At 47.1% G+C, this 27,516-nt stretch overlaps 1 protein-coding gene across 4 annotated transcripts in view; it reads left to right on the top strand.

Moving 5' to 3' along the window:
• Positions 1-27,516, top strand: part of SH3RF3 (SH3 domain containing ring finger 3) — a 387,937-nt gene that overhangs the window by 228,037 nt on the left and 132,384 nt on the right. For all 4 annotated transcript variants that reach the window (XR_013759283.1, XM_079111162.1, XM_079111164.1 and 1 more), the window contains exon 2: positions 25,070-25,345. Coding sequence is in view for 3 of the 4 variants with exons in the window: in XM_079111162.1 (XP_078967288.1) it covers positions 25,070-25,345 (276 nt within the window). In the remaining variant the exon portion in view is untranslated. The remainder of the gene's footprint in view (positions 1-25,069; positions 25,346-27,516) is intronic.

Raw genomic sequence — 27,516 nt, forward strand, 5'->3', positions numbered from 1 at the left:
TCTTTTAGATTTTAAAATAATAATGATAGTCACCACCTCAGTGGAAGAAAAACCAAGTTGAGCGTCTGTAAACTAATATTTGTAAAGTGCTAATAAGCCCTTTGAAGATGGTGTTTGAAGAAGGTAAAGGTGGTCCTTAGCCTGGAATCCCTGGCTTACAAGCTGTGAGTACCTCCCAGGAGGGAGGTAGATGGAAGGAGAACGGTTGTAGGGCACTGAATGATTGTGAGAGAGGGCCAGTGTATGGCGGAGGCTGGAGGCTGACTGTGAATTACTTTAACTTCCAAGGAGCAGGATTTCCCTCCCCTTGCTGTGAACACATCTGTCTGGCTGCACAGCGTGTGCACACGTGCATGTGGACACCCAGGCTCCTGGAGGGAACAGCGGAGATGTCACTTCCCCAGACCCTCTCCTCTTGCCATTTCTAACAGTAAATACCAATACAGAAAAATGCAATCACTCGATGTTGGCAAGGAGAACATTTGTCCTGGGACTGGCCTTTGACTGTGTAAGGAGCATTTTTTGAATGTGTGTGTGGGTTTCATGTCTTGTTTTTCCTAGAGGCCAGAAGGGAGGACACCACGGTTCTTACTAGGCTCTAGGGGTCAGGGTGGGGTTCCTTGGCCACATTTCCTCTGCAGTGCTGGGAAACAACCCACTGGTCTTTAATTTTCTCTAAAATTCCATGTCTCACTCCATCCCTGCAGCTGGCCTGGCTGGAGTCAGGGCGGGTCCGTTTGCAAAGAGCGAACCAAGAAATCCTAGTCTTGAGAGTGAAGTGACTTTCAGGGACTGCCTGCTGCTGGACTGGCTTTCTTGGTTTCCCCAACCAAGAGCTCTCAGGGACCAGGCCCTTTCAAACACCCCCCAATGTGGTTGCCTCAAATCTGAGGGGTCCCGGGCACTTACAGAGCCCGTGACCACCAGAGGCAGCCCACCTCATCCTCAACCCTGATTGCTAAAAAGTCCTTTTCTGCTTGGATTCCAAGTCTGCTGCCTACTAATATCCACCCCGCGGTCAGTGCGTCATCCTGAGGACAGCTCCACACGTCTCTCCCGATCTTTTACAGAGTGACCCTTTAATCGAAGTCCACAAAGCAACCATGACCCTCCACCCCACACTCAGCATCTGGTTTCTAAGCTAGGTGTCCCCATGTGTCCCTTTGAATGTCTTGCAGGCTCCTGCTGCTCCCTCTGCATTACCATTAGACAGCAGTAACGGTGATCTGAACATGGACCACATATCCTTTCATTCCGAGTCACTTCTAAGAAAAATTTTGTACAGGGTTGATCGTGTGCACATGTTAATGTTAGAAATAGTCTTTGCACTTTGTCTTCAATATTTTCCTTGTGAAACACAATGTGTATACACAGTTTAAAGAATAACAATACAATAATCACCAGCATAAGAAATGTGGAGACTAGAGGCTCTCGGGTGGTGTCCTGACTGTCTACCACCCCTGCTTTTCTTCATCGTGGAAAAGCCATTTCAGGACACATACTTAGGTGTCTCCAAATGTTTTATTTAATTTAATTTGTCTTTGCCTGGTAGTATAGATTTAGCACCAGAATGTGATCTTCTATAATTTGCTCCTTCTGCACAGCAAAAAGTCAACTACATTGATGCATGAATATGATGTCAGTTAATTTTTCTCTATTTTTAGTATTCTGTGATTTGAGAATATCACGTCATCCACTTTATAAATTGGTGGGAGTTTTGGTTACTTCTATTTCCTGATGCACACAGAAGTACATTCATACCCATAGATTTCCAGCTATCCTCTTTGTAGTTGGATATCTGGCAGTGGGGCAACGCTTAACACCCCCAGCAGCAGTAGGGACAGACATTGTTTTCTACATCCTTGCCAACACTTGTTATTATCAGACTTAAATTTTTGCCAGTCTGGCGGGTGTAAAATGGCATCTTGTTGTGGTTTAATTTGCTTTTCTCTGATTACCAGTGCTGTTGAAGAATTTTTCACATCATTAGGGAACATTCATGTGTGTATATCTCTTTTTTTAAAATTTGTTCTAATTAGTTATACATGACAGTAGAATGCATTTTGACTCTTATACAATGCCTATTAGGGTTTTAGGCAGTCCTCTATGCCCACAGATTCAGCCAACCTCACCTTGAAAATATTTGGGAAAAAAATTACATCAATGCAGAACATGTATAGACTTTCTCATCATTATTCCCCACACAAGACAATAATGACTTCTAAGGCATTTGCATTATGGTAGATATTTTAAGTAATCTGGAGGTGATTTAAAGTATATGGGAGGATATGTACAGGTTCTATGCAAATACTCTGCATTTTATAACAAGACTCAGGCTTCTATGGATTATGGTTTCTGTGGGGATCTTGGAATCAAATTTCTCATGGATACTGAAGGATGACTCTACTTTTGCTTTTCTTGAAAAGGTCTCCTTTTCTCAAAGATGTATAAATAGTTGTTATCCAGTGATTATTCTGTTGCCACTGTGGAGACATTAACTGCTTCTTCCTTCCCAATATAGTAAGCCCCTTTGCAGTGATATCTCTCTTACAGGTGAGGAACCTGGGCACACATGGAGTGGCTTGCTCAGTAACCCCTGGGGTCCAGGCAGGGCAGGTGCAAGCCCCCAAGTGTGCTATCTCCACAGCTCAGCTTTAACTCAGCCAAGGGTGTTAGTTCTATATCCTGGATGCTGATACCTTGTTTCAGAAATGTGTTGTAAATATATTCTCTCTGTTTATGAATTGGTTTTTATTCCCTTTCTTTTCAATGACCTTTAATAAATAGAAAAGTTTTAATGTTTTTCAATGAAACAAATTTTCTTTTATGGTGTCTTATCTTGTATCTTATTTTAAAATATCTTTCCCTATCTTAGAATCATATATTAAATTGTAAAAGTTTTATAGTTTTGCTTTCCACATTCAAGAATTTAAGTCAAGCTGGGCATAGTGGCACAGGCCTGTAATCCTAGAGGCTCGGAAGGCAGAAGCAGGAGGATCACAAAGCCAGCCTCAGCAACTTAGCAACACCCTGTCTCAAAATAAAAAATAAAAAGGGATACGAATATAGCTCAGTGGTTAAGCACCCCTGAATTCAATCCCCAGTATAATAATAATAATAATAATAATAATAATAACAACAACAAATAATAATTTAAGTCAGATAGCTAGCGTTCAGTATATGGTGTGAGGTAGGGGGCCACTTCTTTTTCTATCCAGATAATCTAATCTGCCAACACCCTTTATTGAGCATTCTGGACTTTCCCCTGGGTCTGTGGTAACTCAGAATCTAGTCATCTGCTTATCTTTCTGTTTCTAGACTCTGTTCATTTCTGTTGGCCTATCTGACTATTCCTGCTCCAACTATACTTTTGTAATTACTGAGGCTTATTTAAAGCCTTGGTATCCTATAGAGTAAGGGCTTTTCCTTTTCTTACTTATTTTGAATTGATTTGTCAAGTACTTCGAGATCTTGTTGAGATTGACATTGGCAAGGCACTTATACTATACGCTAAGTTGAGGGGGAAAATATCACAGCTTTTTTGAGTCTTCCTGCTCAAGAACATAATGCTTCTTTCCACTTATTTAGATCGTCTTTAATATCTTTCAATAAAATTGCACAGTGTTCTTCACAAAGGTAAAGCTTATTTTTATTTTTTGCTAAGTGTATTCCTAGTGCCATTTATAATAGCAAAAACCATAAAGTATCTTTTAAAAATTATATAATCTGACTGTGTGTTAATGGTGTATAAAAAAGCAGTTGCCTTTTATATATACAGCTGCCCAGGGTTCTTGTTTTAACTCTTGGTCTTTGTGTAATGCTTCCCTTCTGTCAGCTAAGTCCTTCCTTTCTTCATCTTGTTGTTGTAGACACTTTCAAATGTGCACAATTGTGGAGGGTCTGGTATAATGACCCCCACATGTCCAGTAGTGTCCAGTATTAACAACCACCAAAATTGTGCCAATCTTATTCCAGATGTCTCTCCACTGTTTTTGTTTTTTGGAGTGTTTAGTAGCCAACTTCAGACACTATTCTATTTTGTCCTTTAATACTTCAATATGTGTCTATAACAGATAATGACTTAAAAAATGCCATAATTCAAAGCACTGTTACATCTGTGAAAATGGAACACGAATTCCTGATTATCAGTCCATGTGCACATTTCCCTGTCAGTCTCTCAAATGTCTCTTTACAGTTACTTTGCTTGAGTCTAGACTAACCTAAGGTCCACCCATGGCCCAGGATCGTGTCTCCTTCACTTCTTCCCAACAGTCTTTCCTGCCCCTCTGTTCTCCCTACTGTTCATTTGTTGAAGAATCTAGTTATTTGTCCTGCAAAATTCTTCTGCTCCTGGTCTTGCTGGCTGTATCCTGGTGGTGGTATTTCCCATATTCCTCCACCCCCTGTTTCCTGTTGACTGGTAGTAGCATCTGCATGCTTGGCTATGCTTGTTTGTTCATGCAAGAACACATTTCCAAGAACACTTCATATGTGGGACTGTGAACCACCTATTTCAGTGACACATTTCATCTTTGTACCTTTTCATCTGTCATTTCAGTTGTTTGAATTAGGAGGGTTCTTCTGGAGGCCAGGGTCATGGAACCAATAGAAATGAAAGTCCAGACATGGTTTTTGATGATGAGTATTCTCCATTTTTCAGTCCTGATGGTCAGCAGTCCTATAATCTGGCAGTGTGGCCCTCCTTATCCCCAGATCTGTGCATAGATAAATAGAGGCTCATGACCACTTTGATGTCAGGGATGGAACACTGAGTCGGGATCCATCCAGAAGCAGAATGTCCAAGGGTCCAGCATATCTCTGAATTTCCAGTCTCATTCTGCATGATCTGGCAAGAAGTCATGAACTGAAGTCTCCCTGGAGGTGAGGAGTGGTGGTCACCATGAGCTCGTGTCCTGTCTTCCCTTCCATGTGCTGGAATCTGCCGTGTTACATTTTTGGGGTATTGGTCATGTGTCCCCAGAGGCCACCTTCTTTACTCAGAGACATGGAACCTTCTTCACATTTCTTCTGAGAACACTCATCTCCTTTGTTTACCTCATGCTTCCTCTCCTCTCAAAATGCTCCTCACTCCCCTAGTTCAGTTTCTTTCCTGTGGATGCCTCTATTCATCTCTGTTGTTTCATCTCTATTTAGTCTTCTAGTTTCTCCAATTTCCAGGGCCCATCACTGACCAGATCCCACTCTAACCTGGTGGACTGTCTCTAAACCTCTCTGTTTGAGAGCCATTCTGGAGATTTGGGTGAGAAGACAGAGCATGGGGAGAAAGGGCTTTTGCATTAAGAACATGAGGAATAATTTTGACCCCAGAGAATCAAGTGGATTCATAGTTCATATGATGCACTAAGACTTTAAAGGGATTATAGGTGTGTGCGTTACCGCACGCAGCAGTATATACTCCCCTCTGCCCTCACTGACTTTTAGCCCATTTTGCAGTGTTTTCAGCTAACACAGGAGGAGGAAAGTGACACAAATATGAGTGGTTTCCAAGTCTCTCTGGAGAACCCTTTAATTCTAGGTCCAAAATTTGCTCATGGGTTCTTGGGTTACCAGTCAAGGTGACAGATTGGCTAGCATTGAGGAGACACCATAAAATAACATTGTGGTCCTTAAAAAATGTTTAATTGCATATGGATGGGTACAGATAACCTTCTAGTATGTGCATGCTGTCTGCCCCCATCCTGGTGTGGTTGTGGGGGACTCTGAGGGAGTGTGCTCAGAAGAGGGTCATCTGCCTAACTTCCGTCCTGCTGGCATATGTGTGGTGCGTCTGTCCAGCTCTGTGGGTTTCGGAGAAGGCTGCCTTTTCCTCAGGTTTGGTTTACATGTCGAATGATATTGCAGAACTAAAGAAGAGAAAGTGTCTCTGTCTCTTCCCTCCCTTTCTTCTTTCCGTTTTTTTAAAATTTTTTTTATCTTGCTGTATCTCAGAATTATCCAAGACTTTTACCCTGCTAATTTTTAGAAGTCCTATATGTTCTATATATTATGAATCTAAATAAACTTGCCATCTGCAATATGAACTTGGTGAGGAAAGAGGTGTGTGTCAGCCTATATATTGTTCTATCTCTAGTGTCTCACACAGATTACCTGGCATAGAAGTCAGGCCATGTTTGGATGATTGAGTGATGGACAGATGCATGCATGATGGATGGATGGAGGGAGGGAGGGAAGGATGATGGATGTATGGATGATAAATGGCAGATGGATGGAAGGATGGATAAAAGGATGAAGGCAGGATGGATGGAGGGGAAGATAATGATGGATAGATGCATGCATTGTACATGGATATGTTGCTGAAAGCTAGGTCCTTGTTTCTGATGCCAATCCAGTAATGAGGACCCAATTTTGAGAAAAAAGGAAAAAGAAAAGTTTATTGCTTTGCTAGCAAAGGAGAAACACAGGGGACTCTGTCCCAAAGGGTGAGATTCTCCCATCATGGGAAATGGGGGTTTTTAAAGAGGTGATTCAGAGAAAATCAGATTAGGGAAGAGAGATCAGGAAGGAGAAGATCAGAGAAAAGAAGATGAGGGAAGAAAAGTTTAGGGAAAAGATCAGGGAAAGAAGATCATGGGAGAAGGTCAGGGAAGGGAAGGTTAGGAAAAAGAAAAAACCATGCAAGTTTCAAAGCGACAAGGATAGTCAAGGCATCATGTGAACCCTTGTTAGGTTCACTTGAATGAATGAATGAACAGAGCTGGTTAGACAAAGATAGAGAGCAGATATGTGTACAGATATACAAATAGACACCATCATTCCCACACATGCCTAAAGAGTGTGTCTGTTCTCACCCTGGGTCCATCAGAAGCACTCTCCTGTTAAGGGACTATGAATTCCTGTGGTAAAGGCCAGCAAGTCACTTTTCTCTGTCCCTGGCATCTTGCACAGCATGTGCAATGGAAGTCCCTAAAGAATACGTATTGGGTTAAGGTTGTGTCTCAGCCCCATGTGAAAAGCCATGCTTTTGGAGTCTTTATAGTATGTGTGTTGACTTTGGGCCAAACTCTTAAAAAAAAGTCTCCTCTGCCTTTCCTTGTGCAAGACAGATGCTGTTTGCAAGATGACCAGAAGATAAATTCAAAGGCAGTTTCTGGTTTCTCTCTCATGCTCCAGGCCGGAATCTCCATTTCTTGGAGCATAAGGACACTGGGTGTTTTGTTTCATGAAACTGAAATCCTCTGAGGTGTGCACAGACCCTGGGCTACCCCCACAGGGCTGTGTGCCAGAGCAAGACGCAGGAACTAGCCATCAAATGCCTGGTAATCAGTTGACAGCCACACACCAACTTTCCTCCCACCCTCCCTCACTCCCTTCCTCCATCCCCTTCTTTTGCATCATAAAGAACCTGATTTGCGTAAGAACTGGGACCTTCAGGCAGGTCTGCAAGTTCTCGCCTGGAGCACTTTCGCCCTAAAAGCAGACAGGCTTCCTCTCCTCCTTTGGAGCTCTTTCTCACCCTTCTTAATTTAAAATTGCAACCCACACCGGGGAAGCTTCCCATCCCCTTTCCAAATATCACCTCCCTCACAGTACGAAGGGTGTTTACTACGCTGCTCATTCTTAATGGTTTATCTCTCTCCCCTTCTGAATTATGAGCTCCCTTAAGACAGAGGTTTTTTATTTTTAATTTCATTTCTACCACATTAGCAGTTTCTAGACCTATATCTGGCATCAATGAATACTTAATAAATGAATAAATGTATTCATAACAGTTCTTAAAAGTCTTTTGTTCTTCTCTTTGCCAATGGCACAGGGTATTTCCAATACCCTGGTGCTATGGTTTGGATCTGGAATGTCCCAGTTTGAGTTAAAGTCTTGGTTCCCAGCCTGTGGTAGTATTGGGGGAGGGTGAGATGGAACTTTTAGGAGGTGGGGCCTAGTGGAGGGAAGTTAGGTCCTGGAGGCATACGGGTATATTGAGACCCCATCCCTTCTTCTCCCTCTCTCTCTCTCCCTCTCTCTCTCTCTCTCTCTCTCTCTCTCTCTCTCTCTCTCTCTCTCTCTCTCTCATTCCCTCAACCATGAGATGAACAGCTTTGCTTTACCATATACTCTTGCCATGATGTTTGGCCCCACCAAAGGCCCAAAGGCCAAGCAACCATCTGCTTGAACCTCTGAAATTGTGAACCCAAATAAACCTTTCCTCTTTGAAGCTGATTTATCTCTGGTATTTGTTATGGCAGCAGAACACTAACTAACAAACATGGCAGTGCTGCACCCATACTCCTGCAACTCCGTGTGAAAGGGGCTGAGGATCCTCCTCTCCTCCCTGGAGGACTCACCTCTATCCCAAGAGCTAGGTCCCATTCTCTGAAAGGTCTTTCTCGTACAGGGAATGTCTACAGGGATGTCAGTCAAGCCTGGCAGTCGTAGGTCCCAGGACTCTGACTTCCTGACAAAAGAGAGAAGACGTGACTTTGGCTAGTCTCTTGAAGGTTTTTATGTGGACATTGGCCAAGGCTTACTGGACAACAGCAGTTGCTTTACCCACAAGAGGGAATAAGCTGTGCCCTTGAATCTGCCTTGGGATGCCCATGTCTGACCCCAGGAGGTCTTTATGACTTTTGTGGCCTCTCCACAGTCAGGGTAGAGGCCTCCCTGAATTATCTGCTTATCTCTCTCTGCCTCTCCAGCTTTATCCTAGGAGAGCTCTTGCCCCTGGTTCAGGGGTGAGCTTTGAGAACCCCATTTGGGGCCACTTCCCCTTCCTCCAGCCTACAACTCATCTGACAGCCCTGCAGCTCTATGGCCCCAAAGAGCAGGGTGGGGTCTTCTTGGATGACCCTGAAGCCTGATCCAGGTAGGAGCAGGCACAAGGGTTCTTGCTGCCTCTGACCCCTGACCATTACTGGGATGTATGGGTACAGAGGCTCTGTGTGCCTTGTAGGCCAAGGACTGAGCTCCCCAGCGCTCAGCCCCCTGGATGGCGATTGTTCTGCTTCTGCTGTTCTTAGCTCATTTCACAGTGCTAACGGGGTTTGGGGCTGCACGTGGGTGAAGAAGCTTTAAGTTGCTAGGCAGAGATGCCGTGTTAACATCCCTTTGCTGAGCAATTCCTACAGAGCTTCCTACAGACTTTCTTTAAGTTAGGTCCCCCTCCTTCAGATTACTGCCCAGTGGTTCAAGTGTGAGTGTGTGCAGCAAGGAGAAATGGGCTCTTGGGTGTGCATGCTGTGTTCATTGTGTCCTCACAAATGTATTCAAGAGTGTCTTGCCACACAGGATAAATGAACAAACACCAACAGATTCCTTTGCATTCTTGTGATGGGGTGGGGAATACGCTGTGAGAGTGAAATCTTGGCATTAGCAGCCTGCAGAAGGCAAGTGAGACTGCCAGGGGGCATTGATTCCATTAGGGGTGGAGCTTCCTGTCCAGGGGGAATGCACTGAGCTCCAGACCAGTGCCCTGCAGCCACCATACTGCCCGGGAGCCTTTTCCAGAAGTGACTTCTGTTCCAATCCTGGCTCCCTTCCCAAGTTGGATGTGGCCTGGGGCTCAGCCTCCTGGGCAGCTAGTACCAAAACAGTTCCTGTGAGGGGGATGATGGGCTTGCTTCTATTTGTTAGGTTTAGGCATTGCCTTGCCTGCAGTTGAGAATTCAAGTTCAGGGTGATTCTTGATACCTTTAACAAGCCCCAGCATATCCTTCTTGGATATATTCATATTGCCTTATATTGGTAAAATGCACAAGAAGCCAAATGACCAATTGGATGGATGCATGGGTTTGAATATCAGATTTTAAGAAACTCAGTCCTTTCTTGCTTTTAAAAACATAACCTGATTTTTCATTAGCATGGACTTGAGACCATGGTTTGCAGGAAATAAAGTGAGCCAACACATAGCATTGAGCAAAGGTGGGCAGACCCCAGTCCATGGACCAAATCCTGCTCCACCACCTGCTTTTGCAAATTAAGTTTTATTGAATGACAACCACACCCATTCACTTACATATAGTTTATGCATCTGTGGTTGTTGCAACAAAGAAGTTTGGTAGCTACAACCAGCCCCCATGGCCTGCAAAGCCTCAAGTAACTGTTTTTTTAGAGTTTGCTGACCGCTGGCATAGACCGCAAGGACATGCTATGGAACTAGATTGCCAGGGTTCAGCCCAGCTCTGCCACTTACTTACAATGAACATGAGCAAATTACTTAACCTCTTCCTGCTGAGATTCCAGCAAATGAGGGAGGCACATGTCAGGGGACAGTGACATGACAACAGGAAGGCATACTGCTTGATGAGGTAGCATTGCTTATAGGGCTGGGGCCTTCCAGGAAACTGAGCAGCACGAAGACCCTCCCCCCCAAACCCCAATTCTTGTGACCAAGACAGAAAGATTTCAGACATGTTACTCTGAGTAACAGGAATGAGTTTATTGAAGGGATAGGAAAAGAGAAAGGGGACCCTCTCAAGTTAGGGAGTGGGTTCTCTCAGAAAGGAGAGGATCAGTGTGCCTCCACTACACTCCAGCTTTATTGGGGACCCCAGAGAAGTTTCCATAGAGTCCTGCCCAGGTCCACCTCTTTTGACTAATAACAGGGTGACTTCAGAATTTCAAGTCCCCACTGCCATGACAACTCTAGGTCACCTTGACCCATGCTGACCAGTTCTAATTGGATTTTTCACCATATATTCTGACAGATTTTATGGTTAGGAGCAATTATCCTTATCTCCCTGAGTTTTAGGATCTGGTCTATGAAAAGTGTCTGCATTTCTCCTGCAGATAACAGGTAGTTTGCTGAGAAATGTGACTTATCCTGTTCACTCAAACCAGGCAAGGCTGCAGGTCAATTGCTTCTTGGAAAAGAGAGCATGTTGGGGGTCAGCACGGTGGGCCCATTTTCTAGAATTATTCTCTTAACCTTGTGTTCCCACCATTCATATCTGTCTGCCCCTAACATGATGACAGACTAGGGAAAACAGGTGCCAGGAGAATCCCCTTAATTGATTAGAACAGTAGATGCTGGGAGATGAAGACTGCAGCGTGATCGATCCCTCCTTCCACCTTACCTCGAATATGCTGTCTTCGGCTTCCCAGTTAGCTCTGGGGCAGACACAGCGTCCAGAGAGCAGTAATGACAAGTGGGAAACCCAACATTTTTACTGAGAGGTCTCTGGATTCCTTTTCCCCTTTCTGTTTTTAGGCTGGGTTTTCTGGAAAGGTCCTGTATTAACTATTTGTCCTCTCAGGCCAAAGGTCCTGATTTGAGGCTCTGGGAATGTAGTTCCTATCACCATTCACACACCAAAGGGTCACGTGTCCTTGTGGATCATTCAGGCAACCCTTCTGTTCCTCTATAGGGTAACAGTTATGATGCCACTACCGCTTCAAAACTAACATTTGGACGCTCCCCTGTGGATTGAGTGACATTCCCTTCCTTCCTCCTGGTTTACAGGGTTCAGTGCAGCTCAGAGTTACCTTCTCAGTTACCATCCGAGTCCAGTGCCAGCACTTCATGCCCCCTCCCTGGTTTCCTTGTGCTCTTAGTGTAAGAAATCCCACAAAAACACGGGGACACAGAAAATCACATGAGGGAGTTTATTAAGCAAACAAAGGGAGAGAATGAAAGGAAGAGAAAGGCCCACACTAGAGAGAGTGGAAAAGCGAGGAGGACAGAGAAAGTGAGTCAAGGGGAGAGAAAGCATGAGAAAAGACAACGGGGTAACTACCCTTAAGCAGTTGAATTCCGCTGGGCTAACAGGGAACCAATAACGGAGAAGGATACTTGCGAGCTGACTGATGAACCAATAGCTAGCTAGGATGTTCACAGACTGACAAGTAGTTGGGAGGCGGGGAAAATGGCTGAACCGGAAAGGGCGGGGAGAGCAGCTTTCAGACTGACAAGCTAGGTTGTGATGCAATGGAAAGGGCGGGGAGCAGCTTTGTATTATACTTAGCACTGACCATTCATTGGTAATTTGATTTTTTTGGTGCATGTCTTTGCTGTCTCTCTAGCTGCGGTGTAAACTCCACAAGGGTGGGGACCTTTAGATGTGGTGTTCAGTGCTAGTCCGCCAGAGCCGGAGCAGAGGCCCACAGATAATGGGCACTCATTCCGAATGACTGAGCCAGTGCATAAATGCTCCAAAACTACTTCCCACCTTAACATGGTTGTCAGAAAGAATGAAGGTTAAATAAGGCCTGTGAAAAATGCTTAGACAAATTTAAAATGCTAAATGAATGAGAAAGGAGTAATTATTAATGGAGCATTTTAACAACAGGAAAAAAGAAAAGAAAAAACTCTGGGGTGCTGGGCAGGGGTTATTTGGGTCCGACTGCTGCATGATGTCCTGGAAACCTGAAGACTGATGGAAGTGCTGGCAGAGTCTGGGACTCATCAGAAAGTTCTAGAGGAGAGGATATTCCTACCCCTACTTTTTCAAACTGCAGGCAAGCCTGCTAAGCTCTTTAATATTTGAGGAAGTGCAAATATATTTACTATTTTACCAAAAAAAAAAAAAAAAATTTTGGAACATTAGAAATGGTCTGGAAACTGGCTAGTTCCCCTACCCAGGAGATGCAGTTCCATGCTGGAAAACAAGTCTCGTTTTCTGGACTGGCAGAAAGGACAACTGAAGACCCTATTTCACTTTAAAATGGTATCATGGAGTTGAACTGTAGCATGAAGAACTGGAAAAAGAATTTCTCATAGACAAAACAGAAAAATAATCAGATCAACTCACTAGCAAGCCAAGTATATTTTGAAGCAAAATAGTCATTAATAAGTTTCTCTCTTACTAAGGAACACAGAGAAATGCTCCAGGATGCCCACAGTGGCCACCAGCTGAGGGTTCACTGGAGCCCTGTCCAGCCTGAAAGCTGCTGAGGCAAGAACTATTTTCTGCCCCAGGGTAGTGATGTCGGCCCCGGCGCCCTTCCTGCCACAGTGACTTGGAGGTGCGAATATCTGCATTAATAACTTATTTATGAAATTCACCTTGTCTATATAAAAGTGACTAAGACATCTAATTATTTGCTCATTTTCACTACAAAGCAGGCAAAACATTTTTTTTTAAACAAACATCTGGAATTAAGGATCTTTGGAAATCTGCACAGATATTGAACACAAAGGGACCCTCCCCTGATCCAGCTGCGCCTATGCGCATCTAGTGTGGTGGAGAATTTAGACTCAGTTCCTGCTATTCCAGGCCAAAGGGTGGACTGGGTCCCACCCAGCCAGAGCAGTACCCTCTGCAGACTGCAAATAGTAGACTTAGTGTAAAATACACAAATTCATTCTATGCATGAAATAAACCCAAACCATCAGGTATACTTTGATTCAGGCTTGTTTTTTTTTTTTTTTTAAACTAGTAGCTAATCCTGTTTATTATTCCAAATGTTATTATTCCAAATGTTAATTCGTGCCTTGAGGTTTTTATGATTTCAGTGACCCTCAGCCAGCCTCTGTTCAAACTAGTAGTGGAAAATTCCAGAAGTTAACAATTCATAAGTTTTACATTGCACACCATTCTGAGGAGCGTAATGACATCTCATGCTGTCCATCTTCCTGAAACATGACTCAGCTCTTTGTCCTGCAGACCCTCTCTGTAAATGCTCCCCGCCCAGATTGTTTGTCATGGTATTGCAGTGTTTCTGTTCAGGTAACCCTCAGGTAGTAGCCTAATGCCATGTCACCTGGCCTGAGTCACTGATCTCCCTTCATCTCATCCTGTAGGAATCACGGCAACCCACATAACCACCAGATGTGGGAGGACAGTACAGTTCAGATATTTGGAGAGAGACCAACTTCATATGACTTTTTTTTTCTTAAATATTTTTAGTTGTCAAACTAAACAGATTATTATTTGTTTGTTTGTTTGTTTATTTATATGCAGTGCTGAGGATGGAACCCAGGGCCTCAGACATGCCAGACAAGTGACCTACCATTGAGCCACAACTGCAGCCACTCATATGACTTTCATCACAACATATTGTCATAATTGATCTGTTTTATTTATTTAATTGTTAACCTCTTATGGTGCTGAATTTATACATTAATCTCTCATAGATTCCTAAGTGGAGTAGAAAATAGTATACAGGGAGTTGAGTACTATCCATAGTTTCAGGCAATCATTGGGGTTTTGGAACATACTTCTGAAGATAATGGAGGGTGATTGTGTGTGTCGGAAGTGCTCAGAGTCTTATAAAGGACCAAAGTACGAGGGGAGGTACAAAGGGGGCTCCTTGGATGTGTTTGCCCAAGATCAGTCACGTGCGATGAAGGAGTTTTTAAATGTGTGGACCCAGGCTGTGGGTGTAGCTCAGTTGTAGAGCGCTCTCCTAGTATGCTGGAGGGCCTGGGTTTAAACCAGCCACCCGACCTCTGGGCCTCTCACGAGAGGGAGGAACTTGGCTGTGGACCCTGGGCCCTCTCCTTTCTCCCCATGCAGGACCAGTAGGACTCCTCTCATGGCCGGGCCCCTGTCTGCCACATAACTTTGCTGTGACCAGGGCTAGGTCCTCCTGGTCCAGTGTCCTCTGTGTGGTGATGAGGCCCTGGGGGGCAGGGGCGGGCCATCTTAGAGGGCCTGCCTCGCTCCTGCTACCACCCGCAGCACTTCTGCCCTGCCCCAGGAGCCTGAGGCACTTCGTAGGCCTCTGTGCACCTTCTAGGAGTGGAAGAACTTTCCCTCCTACCCGCTGCTCTGCCCTAGGACATAGCAAGGTTTACTTTCATGACAGGGCTATTTTGCTAAGGTCTTTTTATTTTGTGCGTTAATGGAACATGCCAGTCCAGATGTTTGTATGATAGGTGACATGGACAGTGTCTGTAGACGTGTTATATGTGCTTTCTGGCAGTTTTACTAACCAGAAACCATTCTATAATATTTGTTTGGGCCGGCTGTGGTGCACTGATGGATATGTATGAACTCATTTAACCTCATATTTCAGATTCCTGTGAGAGACTTTTTTCACCCATTTTCCTGATGAGGAAATGAGGCACAGAGCCACCAAGCTGCTGCAGAGTCAAGTTCTTAAGCAGAAAACCACATGGCCACCCTTAAACCTTCTTGAGGGTCAGAGACCTGCTTCCAATACAGGCGATTTTTCTTTTTTTGCCCTTAGTGGCAGTTCTTAGGAAAGTTTAGTTTTTACCTGAATATATACAGATATCTTATTTTTCCTATATTCTTCTTATATTAATTTTTTAATATAAAAACAATGAACAATGAGGTAAAACACAAGTAAAGATGACATGATGGTTAGTTTGGGTGGCAGTAAAGATCCAGAAGGAATCCTCCAGCCCTGGGGAAGGACAGAGGCTGGTGGGCCTTTGCTTGCCTCCTGCCCTCTTGGTCTTCTGCTCTCTCTTTGGTCAGGGATTCCAGTCCCTGGTGTGAGGCCACTTGCCCCCAAGGCCGCTCATGAAGGAGGCTGTTGTGAGCCTGCTGCCACAGAGGGTGATGGAAGAGATTGGGGAAGGGATCTGCTGGGCTGAGCTGGACATTAGCTGGATTCTGACCCTGGACGGTGCCTGGGGTGGGACTGTGGGGGCCACAGGTAGGGAGACAAATCCCCTGGGAGGGTTGACAGGAGAGTGGAGAAACGGGATGAGATCCCCGTCACAGGGTCCCCATGGCTGCTGGGGACTTGCTCAGGTGTTCCTCTGGGTTCACCTAGAACCTGTCTGGGAACATCACTGTGTGGGTGCCATCTCCTCAGGATATTGGAAACTGAGGGATGCTTTAAGATGTAGCTGTGAGTCTGGACCCACCTGGCCTCATGGACAAGGTATTCAACCTTCCTTTCCTGCCAAAATCAAACAGAGAGTTAGTTTCTGAGTGCTGGAGGGCCCTTCTCCCGCTTCAGGGAGCAAGAAGAGGCAGGGTGGTAGGTAAGACTGGAAATAGGGTTCCCTCTTACAAGGTGTAGAAGGACATGCTGGCGTCTCTGAGCTTTTTCACTTATAAAATGGCAGTAATCATCCCCACTTTAGAGTTCATTTGGGCCACTGTGGAATTACCCACAGCACCTACATTCATAAGGTCGCGCAGTTTTAAGAGGCAGCGTGTTACCAGGCGATACACAGGCCTGGGGGTCAGACCACCTGCTTCCACTCCTGCCTTTTGGAGTTTGGGCAGTTACTGAACTTCATTGTGCCTCAGTTTCCTGTCTGTGATCATATAAGGCCAACCTCATGGGGTCACTGTAAGGATCTCGTGAGTCACGGGGCTGAGTGCAGGAAGCAGCACACAGGACACACTAGAGAAGGGGATCATAAATGTCAGGATGATAGCACCTGGGGGAAGACCGGGTGGTGAGTACCACTGAGCCCCAGCAGGTGTTCACAGATTAGTGAGGCCGAGAGAAGTCTTGGTACCTGAGAAGGACACATTATTTTGTCCCTTGCTGGTTTTGCTCTAGCTCCATGCATTTATTGAGCAGGTGCTGGGGGTGCTGTCCTTACTTCACCTACCTGACCTTTACTCCGGTGCAAGGTTAGAGGTCATTGTTGGCTGCACCTCACACTGAAACGCCTGCCTTTCTGGCCCAGCATCTAGGCTCCTGGAACATCTGTTTGCCTCAGCAAACAGCCTATGATCATCACTTTTATAGCACCTTCTTCATTAACAGACAAAAACTCGTTACATATCATCAATTTTATTCTCTTGACATTACTAGGGAATATGGAAGGACAGATTTGATTATCTCCAGTGTATGGAAAAAACAAGTCTCTGAGAACAAAGGTAGTTTCTCAAAGGCGCATGACCTGTACACCATCAGGCCACTACCATTCCCAAATCACTGCTTTGACAACCAGACATGTGGCCCTTACTTGACTCACACTGTGTTCACACAAAGGGGACCTGGGCTTCCCCCTTGGCATCCAATCTGGGCTTCACAGACTCCCTGTAAAGGGCTGGATAGCAGGTGTTTTCAGCCCTGTGGCCCCTATAGTCTCAGAAGCAAATCCTCTATGAAGATAGCATGTTAGGAAATGTGCATTGCTGCGTCCCATGACAGCTTGATTCACGAAGACAGGAGGCAGGATGGATTGGCCTCAGAACATGACTGACCGAATCCTGACCTATGCTAACACTGGACCTTTTGCCTTTCCCCTTTTTAGTGACTTCAGAATGATATGTGTCGGGTGAGTCCTGTTGTTTGAGAGCGCGTGTGTACATGTGTACATGAGTGTGCACACATCTTTACACTTAGACACACAATCCATGTGTTATGCCTCTTTCCATGCAGTATAAGGTGGATCCAGGGGCCTGAAGGAGTCATTCTGGACTTGAAATTATTTTACTAATGATCCAGATACGGGAGCACCCACCCTGGGGTTCATATTTCTCCAGGCAGTTCTAATTATTTCATGTTTGCCCCAACAATTAATTTTGATGCCCTCTTTGAACTCGATGCTACATAGGTTGCTTTGCACTTTGGGATAGCTTCATGAAGTGAAGCACAGGGAAGTGAGCCAGCCCTTCCCTCCCAGGGCACAGGGCTCTGGCCAAGGCAGCACAGGGGGCACTACAGGGAGCAGAGGCACGGTGAGAGAAGTAGGCAGGGCCTGGGTCCCCGGAGGCGTTGGGGACTACAGGGAGCAGGCCTGACAAAAAGAGGCCAGGCTGTGGAATGGCAGCTCTGCTGAGCCGAAACTCTTGTTCCTGCTTTTGACCCCTCTAACCCCCTCACTTGGAGGTCTGTCATTCAGAAAAAGGAAGCAGAATGACCGTGCTGGGGTGGGACAGAAGTGCAGACCCCACCTGGGAGGCCCCTTGCCCTGGCTCTGGACCTTCTGGAGCCCTGGAAACCACATGGCCACAGCCAAGCCTGCCTTTCCCCTGTGTCCCGCCCTTTGCTACCCCTGTGCTCAGTGACTGGCTTTCTTGGCAGACTAGAGGGCAAGTTGTTAGCCTTCCCCCTGGGGACTCTCTGGAAGCGCCTGTGTTCATTTCAGTAAAAGGCAGAGTGCGATTCTGTACCCTCAGCGTCTCCCTCACACAGCCCAGGCTTTAGGGGGTTCACAGCCTCCGTGAGCCATCTTGCCTTGAGAGCAGATGGGGCTCACAGTGGTGGCAGCCTGCCTGCAAGCATCTCTGTCATTTCATTTAGTACACACCGTGTCCTGGAGAGACAGGTATGGAGAAGCATGGTGAAGAAGGCTGAGATAGGCTTATATCCGGTGCTAGGAAGTTCCCGGGTCACCGAGCCTCCTCGCCCTACTGCACAGCTCTCAGGACCGGCCATCATGAGAACTTCCAAGAAGTTTTAACATACCTTTGTGAACCAGAACTAGAGAGATCGCTAATGAAACGGAAAGCCTCATGAAGCTGCCTCTGACCAACATGTGATAAGAGGCAGTAGCAGCCCTCCAGAGACCCTAAACACCATGCCAGCACTGGTGGGTACTATGCTGGCCCGCTTTGGAAAGCCTCTGTTCAGAAAGCGATTGTTCATTGTCCGGAGTTGCTCAGACTTTAAAAAGCATGTGAGTCTCAAAGAGAGAAAGGGCACAAGTCAATATGCATGCTCCAGTGCCCCACCCTGTGCTGATAGCCTGTGGGCTCCAGAATAAAAAGAGAATGAAACAAAAATCATAACCTGATGGGTAATTTGTGGGATGGGGGGGGGTCTGGAGATTAAACCTAGAGGCATTTTAAGACAGGGTCTCACTCAGTTGCTGAGGGCCTCACTCAGTTGCTGAGGCTGGTCTTGAACTTATGATCCTCCTGCCTCAGTCTCCCAGGCTGCTGAGATCACAGGCATGTTCTGCTGTGCACCATGCAATGGGTAATTTTTAGTGAGAAAACTTGAAATATAACTAAAACCTGGGACTGTCCTGGTTGCAGTGTGATAAACAATTTCTTCATCAGGAATTAAATTTATAAACTAGAAGATGGTGGGCACTCTTGTTACATACATTATTTAAAATAAGATAATGCCCAAAATGGTGCCTCCTCTAAGCCCTGGAGTGTTCATGCTAAATGTACTGTTCTAAAATGAAAGCACATAAATTATAGCCCTCAAGAGCAGTAAGGAAATAAATGCTCTTTGGCTTGAAAAATGCTATGAGCTACAGAAATCATAAATCGACCTGAGACCCTCTGAATCAGGCAGGATGCAGGCTAAGCCGTGAATGAGAAAACCCTAAATATAGTGGCTTAAATGAGTTTTCTTTCTTTCATGTCCAGTCCAGGGCTCCGTTCTAATCAGGTCATCCAAGGACCCAGCGTTTGCTCTGAGTATAGTCACTGTGTGTAAAAAGCCAGCCCACGCTCCACCACATCCCCTGTCCAGCCTGTGCAAAGGTAGAATTCCCTTGTAAATGTCATTTTAAAACCTGCCAGAACGCGCGGATCATTTTGACTTGCATTGACAAGAGGTTGACAAATCTCCAGTGCTGCCTGTAGGTGAGGGGCGGGGAATGAGCTGTGGCTGGGTGGATCTGGCTTCCACTGCAGCTTGGAATATCTCACAGACAAGGAGAAAGGACCATTAGCTGTCCCTGTCATATTCATGGACTCTGGCGATGTTTTGTGTATGACCAGGCCCTCCGCCTCCTTGGCCTGCTCATCATCCCTGGAGCATGCCATATGTGGATTTCCCTAATGCTTGTTAGCTCTTCCGTGTGCTGTGCTGGCAGCTCTGGGACAGCCCGTGAGTGGGACCCAAGCCCACCGCTTACTCCATGCCTTTGCTCAGGCCCATCCCTCCACCTGGGGTGCCCTGGTACTCAGCAAGCATTCACCGGGATTTCCCCCGTGCATTAGCGCCCAGACGCTATTAGAATGGGATCTTTGTCTACATAGGCCCCTAGCCTCATGTCATGGGGAAAATAATGGGCAAGGAAATTTCTCTCAGCCCAGGCCCTAATTCTAGGGGCCGGGTTTGCTAGTCCATGTATTTGTCAACCAAAATAATAATCACTGAGATTCTCCAAAGAATAATGAGTATTTGGGAAGAGCAGAGTGTTGGAACGGGAGGACAAGTGCCGTAATGAACTATGGGCATGGCCATGGAGGTTGAGTCCAGGCAGGGGAGGTTTTCAAAGGCAAAATGAGGAGGATTATACAAAATATTTTTAAACAAAAGTCCTTGGCTTCAGCAATCAATAACGAGTGGTGTGAGTCCAAGATTGAACAATGGCTGGGCAGATTTCCTTGCAGAAGTATTTTTTGGTGTGAGGTTTTTGGGGCAAGGTTGTGGTTCTGGTAGTTTCGTGAATCGTTCTTGTCATTTGGCACATATGCATGAGATCCTCTCCTATATTATAACCTGCTGGCTTTGTTTATTTATTTTGTTTGATTAGGGCTTGACAGAAATTTTGATTCTGACAATTTTCGCATATTCATTCCGTCAATATCTTGAACCTGTGACTGATGTCAGCCCAGGGGTTGGGGCTGCAGCAGTGAACAGAAACAGGCCGTCTGTCCTGATGGGGTACAGGGAGCCTGCACTGATAGGTTGCTAGTGCCACACACACAAGGCACTGAATGAAGGAGGCTAGATGGAGACTTCAGGGTATAAAAGGGGAGTTCTTGATCCATGCTTTGCCCCAGCAGTCTGCAGGAGTGCGACCCATCCAGGTCATGCCCCTCCGCTGTGCCGCAGGCAGCTGTGGAGCCTGCCCACCCCAGGGCCCCGAAGCAGCAGGGCATAATGGAAGCCCATTTGTCAAAGCCCTCTGCCACGTTGGAGCCTATAGGAGCTGATGATGTGTTGCCATGCATGCATGAGCACTCTGTCTCCACGGGGTAGGACATTAAGCCCAGAGGAAGATTTGTGTGCCACATCCGAGTAATGAGCTGTGAAATCGACATTATAAGTTTTAATTATTATTAATGCCTCGCAGGGGTGGCTGGTGTTAATTGTCCTGTAGGCATCCCAGATGTATTTCCCCCTTCTCCTTTCATATCTTTTCTTTAATGTCTTGAGTCCACATAACGGTGGCTTCCTGGCAATGTTTGAACACAGTTCCTCCAAAGGGGAACACCCCGATTGTGAGAGAGGTTGTCTCTGAACACATCTGCTGTCAGAAAGGAAATGGGTGCAGAGCAACCTGTTTGACCCCCTCAGCCTGGGTCATGGGGGTGTGACTCTCAAGTTCCCGGGTTTCCAAGGTGAAATTTGCAGAAGTCTCTTACCTCCAATAGAATTCACCTGCCTCTAGGCCCTTCCACAGACTAATTAATCTTCTAAAGGGCTTTGAAGATGAAAGACGGTGGAGATGCCTCGTTATCATTTCTGAGCATTTTCAGACAGTGGGAACTGGTTTCTGGCTCTTCTGCCCCCTGCATAAACCACCTCTCAGATAATTTCTGACTCATATACTTTTGCCCTCAGAAATATATCTTGCCATCTTTAAAAGGTTTATTGCCCCTCTCAGTTTTGCTCTGTCAGATGCTGTCTGGGCATTCAGAGGGGTGTGCAAGTGGGCTTGTCCTGTGCCCCTCTCCTTCCACGCTCCTCTGACCCCTGCCCTTCCCCACTTCTTTCTTCTCCTATGTGCCCACCAGCAGAAGCAACAGGGCATGGGTGCATGACTACACATCCTTTGTTTGCAACTGGTGCTCCCACCTTGGGGTCAGCTGAAGCCACCCTTGGAGCTGTGTTCAGGGGATGAACTATCCCCTGCTGCCCCAGCCTGGCCTGGTGGGGCTCTACAGGAACTGCTTCACCAGTTGGAGCAAGGGCCAAGTGCTTTTCCCTGGATCTCTGTGTAGTCCCTTGGCTTACTGGGATCTCGTGTCCCACCTTCCTAACTTTCCCTACTCGCTGTCCCCCATCCAGGCCTGACTCAAGACTAACCGGATTCATATGAATTAATAGCATATAGAGGGCAGTTTCTGCATGCTGGGGACTCTCCCAGGTTCCACTTGTCAGAGTGGACACAGGACAGTCCTGTGCTGGGAGCCCTGGTTGAAAATGGTCAATGCAATGGACCAGATGCCCCCAGGCCTAAGGAGCCCAACCTGGGTGCTGCAGGTCTGGGATAGGACAGGAGGTAGCATGGAGCTCCATCTGTAAAGCCCAGAGTCTCCAGAAGCACATCCTCCTTGAGAAAGTGGGGGTGCTGCCCACTGTGACTGGAAGGGTGACCCAGTGCCAGCTCAGGGGCTGAGCTGCCAGCCACCACCCTGAAGAGTTGGCTCCCCGAGGGATGTAGAGAGCCACTGTAAGCTTGTAAGCAGTAGGGTGGGGGCTCATCAAGTGCTTGGCAACCAACAACCGTAGGTTGCAGGGGTTTGGTTTCCATGGGAACAGAGAAGGGATGGGGCAATTGGAAATAGAAGGGGTACAGTGTCTCTAAGAGCTCTAAGAGCCTAGTGGTAGTGCCAACAGGATTTGAGAAATGCCAAGGCCAAGGGAAGGGTAGACACAAGGATGACCCCTCACTTATCAGCTGGGTGGAGATTCCACAGTCAGGTTGAGGTGACAGTGGTGGGGTAGCCTGTGGACCACAGTGCTCTGGTGGGTGGGCACATGGCCTATCTGGAGAATCAATGGAGCCACAGTTCCCTGAGGCTCCGGAGTACATCCTTTTCAAGACTGGGGAGAAGGCAATGTAAGTGCCCTTGTCCTGAGTGGCAGTCTGCAGCCCTTGCCTTGGTAGGAAATGCCTCCGTTTTCCTATCCCTACACCCCAGCCTTCCTGGCCACACTGGACAAGTCTGGCCACAGCTCTACATCGTGTGGGTGAGAGGTGCTTGCAAGTGGTCTCTGTGCCAACAGTCGAGAGAAAGCTGGTGGTTGGGAGTCCAGAATGGATGTCCAGAATCCCTTTGATGCAGGGGGCAATTCAGGGAGGTACCTGCATTCAACTGCATGACAGACACACAGGAGGAGGCAGACCCAGAATGCAAAGGTCAGATCTGGCCTGGTCCGCCCACTGCTGTGATCAGTAGTAGCAGAAACTGCTAGATAGCCACCCGAGCTGTGACTCTCAGAATATTGCTTTGCGCATCCCCCTCTTACTCTGAGATGGAGAAGAGATGGAGCCACCGTGTCAACGTAAACATTTTCTTTTGTGCACCTGGTGGATGCTGGTTTTCAAGCTTAAATTCTTTGCTTACAGACCCTCCTCACTTGATGGAGAGCTAAGTGTCTCCATGTGGTCAGTAGTGAAAATACTCCCGTATCAGGAAAATCAGTGGATTGAATCTGGGGCCTTGCACATGCTAGGCTAGCGCTTTACTGAGCCATATCCCCAGCCCTGTATTTAACATTTAAAATAGAGTTAAACTAAATTGAAATAGAACAAAAGTACTTTTTTTGAAAATTTAACATACAGGTGGGGCCAGAGTTTCCTTTAGACGTCCTGGGCCAGGTCATTCCTTCTTGTTGGGAAACGTCTTACTTGAAGGATGTTCAACAACATCCCTAGCTCATGCTCATTAGATGCCAGTAGCGCTTTACCTCCCTGCTGTAACAACCAAAACTGTCTTCAGAGTTGTCCCTGACTGAGAATCCCTGGATCAGGGGCCATTGGCCCTTGTATGGCAGTGGAATTCTCTGGTGGCCCACAGCCAATAGCCTCTTCCAGTCTTCTCTGCTTGTATGGCAAATTACCCCTTTGCCTCCGCTCTCTAAAATCAGGGCCTCTTACATCTATTGTGCGAACACTACAAAGCTATCAAGAATGAGCATTATTGGACACAAACTGATTTTTCCCCCTCTTCGAGTTCTGTAATGAAAAATCCTCTGGTGTTACTATTTAATTGGGTAGTGGTGGCTATTTGTCAGCCTGCCAGCAGGTCTGTCTTAACTACTGTCGCCTGACCATTCTGAGACATAAATGTAGAATGATTGAGTTGCAACGTGCTATTAAGTCCTCTACAAAGAGTTTTTGATGTCCTGCTGCTTCGGGCTTTTGTGCTGGTATTGATTGATTTGAATACCACAGAAACCCTTGGCACGGGCAGCCCTGGTGAGAAAATGCAGCTTCTGGTAAGAAAATCATTGGGTATTGACACAGGGACAATGGTCAGGCTTTCCTCTGGCACAGAATGGACGTTGGGCAAAGCTCAGTCAGTTGAGCAGGTGTTGGCCACCCATAAGGAAATGGAAAAGAAACTCCTGCGGGCCAAGTGGTCTTTACAAAACAGGTCCAATTAGAGAAGCCCAGGAAGTGCATAAAAACGTCAAGTCAAGCTCAGGATCATTTGATGGACTCCTTGTTGCTGGAGGACAGAAGATTGCAAAGAATTCTGTTTAAAACGCATTTCAAGGCTGGTTGCTCTTTGACACCAATGATGGCAGATCCCTTTTGGATAGGTTGGGCAAACTTTGACAGGACAGGCAGGGACATCTCCTCATGGTAAGAAGATAGGATTTCCTGCCAAAAAGTGCATGTCATGCCTAGGGGTGTTGGTCTGTGACGGGGGACCAAGGACCTAGGAGTGGCCTCCAAGCTCCTCAGCCAGGTGGTCTCTCACTTGGACAGGATGAGCACGTACTGCTGGTTGAGTCCATGGCAGGCTGGCATGGCATGATCGCTGCAATGCGGGTTGGCCTGTTCAACTTGAAACCCCCTGAACCTGTCCTGAGTTGCTGTGAGGGGTCAGTAAGTAGGTAAAGAAAGTTTTGTTGGGTCATAATTGTTGAAAATATGGTAGTTCTTTTAGACAAAAATTCCTAAGAAAACAGCAACCAGTGGAAAATGATTTAGCACAGAATAATGGGTAGGAGAGTCTGGAGCCCAGACTACCTGGCTCCAATTCAACCTACTGCTCCTAAGGGTGAGTCCTGGGCAAGTCAACCTCTGTCTTGGTGCCTCAGATTCCTCATCTGTGGCCTGATTGCTTCCTTCAGTGCCTTTCAGTGCCGAGTGAGTTGGTTTTCGTAGAAGGTTGGGGACGCTGCCTAGCCCTTGTGTTACCATTTAGAGGGAGTCCCATGACGAGGAGTCTCCTGTCTCACTGGGGCCAAGGTGCTGGCGTGCTCCTGTGACAGGCTGCCCGTTCCTTCAGCTGTTTTCCACTTGCAGGGTGTTCGTCACATCCCCAAAGACTCAGAAAGCCCCTGGGGATCCCACTGCCCTCGAAGACCCCCAGACATCAGGAAGGGCCGTTTCAAGTAACCACATGTTGTTTTCTGCTTTCAGAACCTAACCCAGCTGCCCTATGGCAAGGCCCTGTACAGCTACGAGGGGAAAGAACCTGGTGACCTCAAGTTCAACAAGGGGGACATCATCATCCTGCGGCGCAAGGTGGACGAGAACTGGTACCATGGGGAGCTGCACGGCACACACGGCTTCCTCCCGGCCAGCTACGTCCAGTGTGTCCGGCCCTTGCCACAGGCCCCACCCCAGGGCAAGGCACTTTATGACTTCGAGATGAAGGACAGAGACCAAGACAAGGATTGTCTGACTTTCACCAAGGTGAGGTGAGCCCTGCTGTCGGCCTCTGTGCCTACCCACAGCCCAGGCAGCACCTGCCCACTGGCTTTGAATGCTGGCTCTTCCCTCAGGCCTGGGGTAAAGGATGCAGTTCCTTCCTCTGTGCCCCCTTCAGGACCAGTAGTAGCTGCATCTGCTTCATGGAATTTTTGTTGAATGACATGAGATGGCACTGCAGACACTTGGCTCCACCCACAGCTGGCATAGGAGCATGACACCATATGAGCTGCCATCAACATCAGTAGCAGGATCCCTGTTGCCCCAAGTCATGGCTTTAAGTGTCACTTCCAGTGCAGGGGAATGAGTTTCCAGAACTCATGGGTTCATCAGAGACCACCCCCCCATTGCTGCATAGAGCCAGTGCAGCTCATTGTTCAAGATGACTGACCCCACAGCAGGGCATCGTAGACCATCCTGCAGGCAGGCCAGGCCAAGCAGGGAGAGCTGTTTGAAGTAGCCAGGGCCAGACGTCTTAGTAGCAAACTAAATAGCATTTACCCATGGCGTTGTGCAGAAGGCCTGGTTTCCGGCTGCCTTGGAGCTCCCGTGGATTCGTCTTCTGCACCAACTGCCTGACCACTCGCTCCGAGTTTATCTTTACCCCTCTCAGAGGTTCCGAGGGAAGAAGTCAGACCACCATGCTCCAGTTGGTCCTCTCTTCTCCCTCCCTGCCTGCACAGCGCTGCCCTCCCCAGTGGGAAATAACAGAGCTATAATTCTAATTCCTCTGCCTTTAAGGCCCATGTTCTTCCCAATTCCTGGCAGCCACTGTAATTCTCCCTCCCGCCCACCGCCCCATCTGCTGGTGTACAACGTAGCTGTGGCACCACAGCTCCAGGGAGGGCTATAGAAGTGCCACGCACACCATTTTTGAGCAAAATTGGCATGTCCCTGCCTGGCTGCTATTTATGTCTCCTTCTATTGTTCATGCTGACAGTGAATAATCTATTTTTCATTCAGGGATCCAACTCTTTCTTCCTTTCTTTCATCAAGGTGTTCTGATGCTAATTCTCATTGTCATCTGGCTCGCAGCTTCCCAGGAAGCCAGCAGCCCCCCTTCTCTCTCTTTCTCTTTCTCTGGAGTGCCAGAGTGGCAGGCTTCCCAGGGTACCTTGCTTGCTTCTCTTCCCAGTGGACTCTGGAGAACCAGTGCCAAGGGACCCTGGGGGCTGCTGGTCCTCTGCGATGTCACTTGTGACCTCATAAGGATCCAGGCAGGGTCTTTCAAAAAAGATAGGCACCAGAACAGTTTCAGGCTCAGCTGGCTCCAGTGACTGAACCAACCAGGTCAAGGCCCTCCAAGGCCAAGGCTTCCAGAAAGAGACTCTGGGTTAGGAGAGTCACTGTGAACAGCTTCGGATCTCTGGGAGCTCCCAGGCAGGTCCAGGTTGTCCCTGTAGAAGCACATGTCGCCTTGCCTGTGCCTCAGCCTTCTCCTTTCTAGGGGCCTCTGCCCAGGACACTCGACCCCAGGCAAAGACCAGAGCCCTGTGGACAAGAAGACAGAGTGGCTCTTGCCCATTTATTCTACAAAAACCTACAGGATCTGGTTCCGTGCTGTGCACTCTGCTGTGTCTAAGGACAGGCAGGCTTTACTGCCCGCCTTCTGGAGCCTGAAGTCTTGAGGTTGGGGAAGCACAGGCAATAGGCAAGTTAAGAGAAATAAGTGTGCAAAAACCAGCTTCAGAGGATGAAGAGCTGTGCCAGATCATGCCTGGAAGCATGTAGTGAAGGTTCCAAAATTCCCAGTGATAGAAACGTTCATTCAAAATTTCAAGGGAAAAGCTAAATTAGTCCTCAGGGACAACGTGCAGCTGTGTTGGGCTTGGACTCATTCTGTGCTCAGCATGTCTGGGGGTACAGGCTGTGTGAGAGCAGAGGTGCCAGCCATGAGAGGGCCTGGCTTCCCTGTTACGAAGGCAGCAACAGCTCCTGTGGGGGCTGAGTGGCCAGGGTCATCACAGAGTCTCCTTCCAACGACTTTCTTTCCTTGAATCCTGTGAGTTCCTGTGGAGCATTAGAGACCCCTGGATGTGATTCTCAAAGAAATTCATGCTCAGAGACCCACCTCCCAGCATGCTCCACATTGCCTTTTGACCACCCTCGCTGTGGTCCTCTGATCCCCACAGTGTGACGTGTGGGAGAGGGGACCT

The sequence above is a fragment of the Sciurus vulgaris genome (genome assembly GCF_902686455.1).
Source record: "Sciurus vulgaris genome assembly, chromosome: 14".
Classification (NCBI taxonomy): Eukaryota; Metazoa; Chordata; class Mammalia; order Rodentia; family Sciuridae; genus Sciurus; species Sciurus vulgaris.